The sequence below is a fragment of the Brassica napus genome, chromosome C8 (assembly GCF_020379485.1).
Source record: "Brassica napus cultivar Da-Ae chromosome C8, Da-Ae, whole genome shotgun sequence".
NCBI classification, from domain to species: Eukaryota; Viridiplantae; Streptophyta; class Magnoliopsida; order Brassicales; family Brassicaceae; genus Brassica; species Brassica napus.
This window is the reverse complement of record NC_063451.1, coordinates 18,161,372-18,170,413: the sequence shown is the minus strand read 5'-3', so window position 1 is coordinate 18,170,413 and position 9,042 is coordinate 18,161,372. Positions and strand designations below refer to the sequence as shown.

The window sequence follows — 9,042 nt, the reverse complement described above, 5'->3', positions numbered from 1 at the left end:
CGTCTTCCCTCCGGGACAGACTCCAGAGATCGACATCGGAAGGTTCTCTATCTATGAACATAGAGTATTGCTTGAGAAATTCCGATGCAAGCTGTCGGAAACTTCCGATAGAGTTTCGCTTAAGGCGCGCGAACCATTCGAGGGCTGCTCCTTCTAGATTCTCGACGAACAGGCGGCAGTAGCCGGCGTCTCTTTCGCCGTCCTTCAGCCTCGCTCTTCCCATTATGATGTGGAAAGCCTGAAGGTGCACTCTCGGATCGGTCGTACCATCATACTTTGGTATTTGATTTTTCCTGGATCGGATACCCTCGTATATGAGATGCGAGCGGTGAAAGGGGTCTTCCGAGCCCCTTCCAGCAGCCTGTCGATCTCGGGGGCCGCGATGGTAGCGTGATGGTTTTGGGATTTTACGGCTATTACTTCTACCACAGTCTTGGTGATATAGTCGCGAAGATCGCGTATATCCGACGTCTCGTCAGCAGATTTCCGCGCTTGTCGGCGTTTACTGCGAGTGAGCTCGGTTTATTTTTCAGCCAGCTCTTCTTGTTCGTTCCAATAGAGGATTTCCTCCTCTTCTGTCATTGGTTTGTCGAACGGAGAGCTTTCCCGAGTGAATCGGCTTCTGGTCCTCCTTGGATGCCTGTCGACGTCCTCATCAGTATTGTTGGAGACATCGCTAGGATCCAGGTCGACTTGCTTGACTCTGTTGTCCTCCGAAGCCTTCGCGGGAGGCGGAGCGCTTTAAGAGTTTCCCTTTTCGATGGGAGATTTCTCGCTAGGGTTTTGACCCGATGGTTGTTCCTGCGCGGCTCCAGTCCTGTTGAGTGGGGTTGCAAAGTCGAGTCTTTTCCCGCGGACTTGAGTGGTTCCACGGGGGCGGATTGCTCGAGTCCTTGTCGTTAAAGTTTCAACTTGTTTGGTCAAGGTGCTCACGAGCTTATCCTGTTCTTCCGACCTTTCTTCGTAGGTGGCGAACATCTTTTTAAACTCCTCGAGCGTCGCGGCGTTGGCTGGTGCGTTGGCCGCGGATACGTCCGCTGCGGGAGTGTGGATATCAGTGCCACTGCCTCCGTTAAGAGGAGTCTGCACGTTATCTGTGTCGTCAGTTGACATGTCTAGTTGAGCGTGATGTGGTTGAGAGTTAGATTGATCCGTACCCCCTCCTTCTAGCGCCAAACTGTGGGAACCGAAATTCACACAGGCGATTTCCGTTTAAATTAGGAAAGTAGGAGAACCCTAATTTCCCAGAGGTCCGGGATATCTGCTAATACCACACGCCAAGCAATCAGAACACGAAACGAGAACAGTAATAAAATAAGAAATCAAAAAAGAGAGCAAGATAGTTCTTATTCCGAATCTGCGTTTGAGCGTTTACACAAGGTAAGTGTCTGGGCTACGAGAGCTATCGGCGAGATTCCTAGTTCTAAAACCCTAAGACGGCAAAAACCTAATTGAGTCGCAGCTCGAATAACAAAAACGGAAAATTGCCTAAAATCGCTCTAAGTGCTAAGTTTTCTGTGAAAAAGTTCTCTCCCATGCCTCTCGCCTAGGACTCCTTAGATACTGGCTCCAAGGTCGGTTTACGCTTTTCCCCTTCTGCCCTTAAACCGTCATAGCATAAAAATGGAGATATTCTATTTTTCCAATCTTCGTAATAATCTTCAAAATTTCGTATTTATCCGCGGAAACTTGACATTTATCTTTTCTTGCGAACCAAGCGTAAACCGTCATGCGGCTTACGGGCTGTTGGTTAAGAAATCATAAGTTGGGCCTCGAGTCATGTCTTAGGTCCCTTTGGGCCGTCTTCCGACTCGAAGCGTTTATTACGGCTTCTTTCGATAAAGAACGAACTTTCCGCGGTTTTTACGGTAAAGTTTGATCGATAACTTAGAATGGCGGGGAATCGTGAAATGAGTTCGCTACGGTCTTCAGGAGATAGCATCGAAGGGTAGACGAGAACGCATGGACTATTGTCGTATCGACATTTCGGAAGATTTCGGTCGCTACGTAGCCACCGATCTTCGGTTCGAGCTCGGTCGCTATGTAACGACCAAGCGGAATGGACGTTCGGTCGCTACGTAGCGACCGAGCCTTGGCTCGAACTCGGTCGCTACGTAGCGACCGAGCGGAGCACGTGTTCGGTCGCTGCGTAACGATCCTTTTCGGGCTCTTGTCCGATGATTCGCGTTTCCTTCGCAAAGTTTTTCGTAAAGAAGAATCTATTTCAAAAAATTATTTGTCAAAGAAGGTTTCTACGTTTTTCTTCTTCGGGGATTTGGACGTTAACTTCGTCGTAACCGTTTTCGACCCCAACAATGCCTTGTAAAGAACACTACCTCGCACTCGAATAGCTATTGCATCTCTCAAAATGTGCATAATGTTGAGAGTATCGGGAACGACAATGCTTGATCTTCATTCTTGCTAGATTAGGCACTCTATTGTCTATCTATAGGTGGGGGGGGGGGGGTGAGTGTTGTGATTATGATTTGGGAGCATGAAAAGTTTGTAGGAAAAGAATAGACTCTTTGTGTTTAAGTGAATAGTCTCTTGGCCCGCCAAAATAAAAATAGACTCTTGGCCCCCAAAAATAAAAATAAAAAAAGAAAAAAAAAAAGAGAAAAAGAAAAGAAAAGGGGGCTAGCAAAGTTGTTAGGAGCTAAGAAATGTTTTTAAATTGTGAAAGACAAAAAAAAAAAATCCCTTTTAGATTTCAAAGAGAAAGAGTTTTATGTGAAAAATGTTCTTAGGATCTTTTGGTGAGAGATGTGAGTTGGGTTTGACATTGGGAAATGATTGTGTAACTTGTATGTTTGGGAAAAAGGGTAGAACAATGGAGATTGAGCATTGTATGCATGAGTTGATCCCTTTCTTAGATATATTATATGCAATGTCAAGGCTATTTGTCTTGAGAGTAAATCACCTTAAAGTTGATGTATCTTGAACCTCTTGACTCACTTGAATAAAAAGTATTCCCTTACCCAACCAAACGATTTGGACCAATTGACCATTTGCAAGAATTCACCTGATGTTTATTGCTTAATGAATGTGAGAGTTGGTTGATTTGAATGTGTGGATGCTTGATGATGATTGTAGAGAAGCTAGAGTATTATAAGAGAGTGTGCTGATTCTGAATTGAGTGCTAGATGTGTTTCTTTTGGCTATGAGCTCCCACCTTCAAACCTCTCTCCCTATGAGTTCTAGAAAGTTCACTTGTGGAAAAGTAAAAGACCAAGTTTGGGGGAGTTGATATCTTGCATATTTCCATTGTGTTATCCATTCACCCATGTGCATTTTGATCATATAGACTAGGATTTAGCCATGTTTAGGTTGCATTTTGGCATGCATGAGTCTTTATTAGGTATTGGAGTACCACATGGAGTTCTTGGAGACATTTGGGTGCGTTTGGAGCTCAAAAGAGGTGATAAAGGTGATCATTGGACGAGCAGTGCCCTACCTCTCAAAGCGACCTTACCAGAGCGACAACACAAGGTCGCTCGCCATTTTTGGTTTCGGAGCGACCTCCTAGAGCGACAAGGCGAAGTCGCTCCAGCTCGCTCCAGCTCCAGAGTGACCTCACCACAACGACACCCAGAGGTCGCTCGAGTTTGTGTCGAAAACGAGCCGGGAGCGACCTCCCGGAGCGACGTGCTAAGGTCGCTGCGCTTCAATTATTTGGTCGAAATTATGATTAATCAAGGGCCTTTTGGTCATTTGTTATGCACGTTTTTACACTTTCTGAACCTATGTTTAAGTACCTTTTGTAAGCCATTGGAGGCTGATTATTTTTTATCTTAAGAAAAACCACCAAAAACCTCTTGGAAAGTTCATCTCTTTGATTCAATTGATCATTTTTGTTATTGCAGTCCTGTTATTTTCATATCGATTCTCTGTATTTCTCTACATGATTAATCTGAAATCCAATATGGGTTTAAGAGGAATCATGGAGATTAGTGAGTAATCACCTTTTGAATTCATGGGTTAGGGAGATTAAGGGTGATTAGGTTAGAGCTAGGATGTTTTAGTGTAGATCATTCTTAGTCCTTGCTAGTAGAGTATTTATAATGCATCTTCTGAGTTGGCATCTCAAAAGTTGATCTTTAGGCATTTTCCACCCAAAAGGTGTTTGATGAAATGTCTGAGACAACTCTTCTAAACTTTTAGCATACTTTGCCAAAGACATTTGTTGTTAGAGGTGCTAAGATAGCCATTAGACTTGTTAGTAATGATTGCTTTCATATTATTCAACCAAAGACATTTGATGTTTGAAATGTGTTAGTAAATGAACATTCATCTAGACATAGAGCTTGTTTAGAATTGTATCTAAGCTTAAGGTTGATAGTTTGATTGATCGTTTGCCATCCTTAGTTCGAAACTTGATCACCCAAGGTCTAATCCCTATGCCCATGAGTTCTCTTTTCCCTTAGTCAAGAAAGTTACTCCATTTATCGCTTTTCTTATTCTGCAACTGCATTAGCATTAATCATTAGTTTAGAAATCTTTTAAATCACCGGTTGCACTTAGATTAAGTGAGTACTTGCATTCTCAGTGCTTTGAAATCCCTTAGAATTGGTTCGACAATCTTTTATACTACATCATTTGTCTTAGGAGCCTTGAAAACTCTTAACATCACGTACATCCGGCAAGGAGCTCAGGCTGGATCCACGACCAGACGACCGAACTGACCGTACTGAAGCCCGTCTTTCCCGACCAACTCGACAAGCTAGGACTAATGATCAAGCCAGAATCAACTTCGAACGCACCGATTTGGATTCAGACCGTAGCTTCTCATTTCTCGTCCGGATGGGCCGTACCGCATGTACTGACGGACGTACTGATGGACTGTCCGACTACTTTGATCCGATCTTCGAGTTTAATCATCAGGAATTCTCTAAGGCAACAATACTGAAGCTTTCAGATGATCTCAGTCACATTTGGTCCAGTTCAGTTTGTGAGAAACTTCATTCAGACCGTGCCGACTGTCCGGCTCATGTACTGGTCCTTACCGCGGGACGTGCTGCCGGATACATTGAATATGGAAAGAACTACTCGAAGAGACCATCGACCAGTCTTCTTGTTTTTCCGTGTTTGACTAGATCTGGTCAAGTTTATGTTTTCTATTCATTGTTTTTACACATTTCTCATCAATTCTCTTTGACCAAGAATTCTATAAGTATGTAACTCAACTTCGGATTTTGGGATCGATTTTCCCTTTATAAAATTTGAGTCTTTACTCTCTCTTTGTTCTTCTTCAAGAACTTGTCTTTGATTGCTTGGTGTGGTTAGCTCCAAACAATTCTCTCCTTCTCGTTGGACCGGTGCGTCACATCCGACAACAGATTGAGAACCATCTCTTTGTCGGACATGTGAGTCATATCAGGCGACAATCAGACACGGGAACATCGAAGGCCACTCCGCATCCTTCGTGCGACCCTACGATCCATCAGTACTCCCATCGGAGTTCATATCAAAACCGTACCGGCTGAGTGTTCCGTACTTTAGGCGTATCAGTTTGGTATCAGAGCCACTCAACCGGTATCATCTAATCATTCCATCTTCTCATCTATTATTTTCATGAAACACCTCTTCTTCTACCTTTCTTGAATCCGGGCCCCTCATTACCATCCACATATAAATAAAAAAAAAAGAAAAGAGAAAAGAAAATGTATAAAAAAAAAGAGATTGATTTGTGGATTGGTGGTGGAAGAGTAAGTCTGCTGGCTGAGGAGAAATCCAGCCTTTGAGGTGGTTAAGGCGGATTCCAAACCAAAAATTTCTTATCTGTCTTTCTTACCAAAAATCCCATTATTTTGTTTGGATCTACCCATTGGGTTTTCTTAGACTTGTCTTACTTAGAACCTTGAGAAACAAAGACCTTGAGTGAATCACCATAAAACTTGAGAGAAACACGTGTGTGGGTGAGGATCAAACACTCGAGGGTGTGAGGTTTTTTTAAATTTCTAACGTTTTGTGTTTAAGCTTTATCAGGAAAACATGAGCAGTGAAGAGGAGAAGAACCGTCCCGAAAATTCTATGGCCGATTTATCTAACCTGCAGATGAGAGCCTTGAATGATACTATGACTAACCTTATGAATGCAGGTCTTGATCAAATCCATCAGAGGCTAGATGAGATCCAAGGGAGTCAACAAACGAGATCTAGAACCGGAGCAAGAAGAGCCCATTCTAGGAGACCCAACCGGTCCGACCATGACATCCATGAGGAGGAGGGTTTGGGTGGTTTGAAATTGAAAATTCCGAGCTTTGATGGCAAGAATGATTCGGACGCCTTTTTTGAATGGGAAAGAAAAATGGAGTTGGTTTTTGATTGTCAAAATTTTTCAGATCTTAAAAAGGTTAGACTTGCTGCTGCTGAATTTTCTGGCTATCCTATTAACTGGTATGATCGAGTTGTGACTCACAGGAGGAGAACAGGTGAGGCACCAGTTGATACATGGGAGGAGCTTACCATGCTGATGAGGCGACGCTTTGTACCTGACCATTACCACCGTGATCTACATCAGAAACTCAGGCGTTTGCTTCAGGGTACTAAGTCAGTGGAGGATTATCATCAGGAAATTGAGATATTGATGATCAAGGCTAAAGTGGACGAACCTTTAGATGCCACCATGGCTAGATTTCTAACCGGGCTCAACCGTGACATCCAGGACCGTATGGAGCTCCAAGACTATGACAACATGGAGCAGATGCTACACAAGGCCATCCTGATCGAACAGCAAGTCAAGAGAGAGAGTTACTCTAAGTCGGCCTATGCTCCAAAACCGTCATTCACTCTTAAGCCAAACTACCAAGAAAAAGGTAAGTCTTCTTCCACAACAAATATTGCTTTGAAAACTGATGTCTCTACTCGTGTTGACAAAGGAAAAGCAGTTGAGAACCCAAGCCGGGAAAAAGACATCAGATGCTTCAAGTGTCAAGTTCTAGGACACTATGCCAACAAGTGTCCAAACCAACGGGTGATGATTCTCATGGATAATGGTGAAGTTGAGTCCGAGGATGAAAAGGAAGACAAGGAGGATCTTGGACCAGTTTTTGATGAGGATGAGGAAACCTTTGATTACCCAGCCAGCGGTCCACTTCTTGTTGCTAGGAAACTCTTGGACGACACTCATGAGCCCATTTTCGATGAGGAGGTCGATGGTGTGATTGACGAGTCCTGTTCGACCTTCATGGAGGATTCTGGTCCGATCTTTGATGAGGACAGCCTTGACTACCCAATATCTGGTCCATTTCTTTTCACTAGACGTTCCTTGAGTGTGCAACCAAAAACCGATGACAAAAAACAAAGGGAGAATCTCTTTCACTCTAGATGTCTCATTTCTTCTAAAGTTTGTTCTTTGATTATTGATGGAGGTAGTTGCACTAATGTGTCTAGTGACACCCTTGTAAAGAAACTTGGGCTTGTTACTCGGCCTCTTTCTCGTCCTTTCAGGCTTGAGTGGCTAAATGAAGCTGGTGAGCAGTACGTTAAGGAGCAAGTCACCGTTCCACTCACCATTGGTCGTTATGAGGATGAGGTCGTGTGCAATGTCCTTCCCATGGACGCTTGTCATATCCTTTTGGGTCGTCCTTGGCAGTTTGATAACAGGAGAGTACATGATGGGTTCACAAACCGACACTCTTTTGATCACAAGGGAAAGAAAATCACCTTGGTTCCCTTGTCACCTTTGGAGGTTCATCAAGACCAGGTTTAGCTCAAGAAAGGTCGTGAACAAGATTCTAAAGTAGACTAACCTAAAGCCTCCACTAGAAACTCCAACTTTTATATCAAGGAAAGTCAGGTAAGAAAATCCCTTTGTTCTCAAAAGCCATTTCTTTTACTTGTTTGTAAAGAATCACTCTTGGCTTCTTCTTCTTCTAACCTTGCACCAGAGATTTCGAGTGAATTGCTAAGTATTTTGCAGGATTTTTCTGATGTTTTTCCAGAAGAAAATCCCAAGGGATTGCCACCAATAAGAGGCATTGAGCATCAGATCGATCTTGTCCCGGGCGCTTCACTACCAAACCGATCAGCGTACCGCACCAATCCAGTTGAAACCAAGGAGCTCCAGAAACAGATTGAAGAGCTGCTTGAGAAGGGATACATCAGGGAGAGTCTCAGCCCTTGTGCCGTGCCTGTTCTACTTGTACCAAAGAAAGATTGTTCGTGGAGGATGTGTGTGGACTGTCGTGCCATCAACAACATTGATATTAGGAGTTTCAAGGCTCCTAAGACAAATGTTGTAGTATAAATGATTGTCGAACCAATTCTAAGGGATTTCAAGCACTGAGAATGCAAGTACTTACTTAATCTAAGTGGAACCGATGATTTTAAGGGTTTTCTAAACTAATGATTAATACTAATGCAGTTTCAGAATAATAAAAACGGTAAATGAGTTGACTTTCTTAACTAAGGAAAATGAGAACTCATGGGCATATGAATTAGACCTTGGGTGATCAAGTTTCGAACTAAGGATGGCAGACGAACAATCAAACTATTAACCTTAAGCTTAGACACAATCCTAAACAAACTCTATGTCTAGATGAATGTTCATTTACTAACACATTTCAAACAACAAATGTCTTCGGTTGAATAATATGGAAGCAATCATTACTAACAGGTCTAAGGCTATCTTAGCACTTCTAACAACAAATGTCTTTGGCAAAATATGCTAAAAGCTTAGAAGAGTTGTTTCAGGCATTTCATCGAACACGTTTTGGGTGGGAAATGCCTAAAGATCAACTTTTGAGAAGCTAACTCAGAAGATGCATTATGATTACTATACTAGCAAGGTTTTGGAATGATCTACTCTAAAACATCCTAGCTCTAACCTAAATCACCCTTAATCTTCCTAACCCATGAATTCAAAAGGTGATTACTCACTACTCTTCATGATTCCTCTTAAACCCATTTTGGATTTCAGATTAATCATACAGAGGGATACAACAACGAATTAGAAAACACAGAATTGCAATAACTAGATGAACAAAGATGATTCAAGAGATAAACTTTCCAAAGGTTTTTCTTAGAACCAAAGATAATATGT

The 9,042-nt window shown here is 42.7% G+C and overlaps 1 protein-coding gene across 1 annotated transcript; it reads left to right on the top strand.

The window, feature by feature from the left end:
- Window positions 1-4,800: 4,800 nt before the first annotated feature.
- On the top strand, window positions 4,801-8,228 carry LOC125591885. The gene is made up of 6 exons (XM_048766790.1): window positions 4,801-5,103; window positions 5,986-6,235; window positions 6,341-7,261; window positions 7,370-7,704; window positions 7,921-8,142; window positions 8,211-8,228. The coding sequence occupies exons 1-6, from the start codon at window positions 4,801-4,803 to the stop codon at window positions 8,226-8,228; spliced, it is 2,049 nt and encodes a 682-aa protein (XP_048622747.1).
- The last annotated feature ends 814 nt before the right edge of the window (window positions 8,229-9,042 follow it).

What these genes read in the sequence shown, in the direction of transcription:
- LOC125591885 (XM_048766790.1), top strand. Translation starts at nt 4,801, where the DNA reads ATGGGCCGTACCGCATGTACTGACGGACGTACTGATGGACTGTCCGAC. An exon ending in TCCATTTCTTTTCACTAGAC is followed by an intron (nt 7,262 to 7,369) that starts GTTCCTTGAGTG and finishes TTATTGATGGAG; the next exon opens with GTAGTTGCACTAATGTGTCT. An exon ending in TGGAGGTTCATCAAGACCAG is followed by an intron (nt 7,705 to 7,920) that starts GTTTAGCTCAAG and finishes AGTATTTTGCAG; the next exon opens with GATTTTTCTGATGTTTTTCC.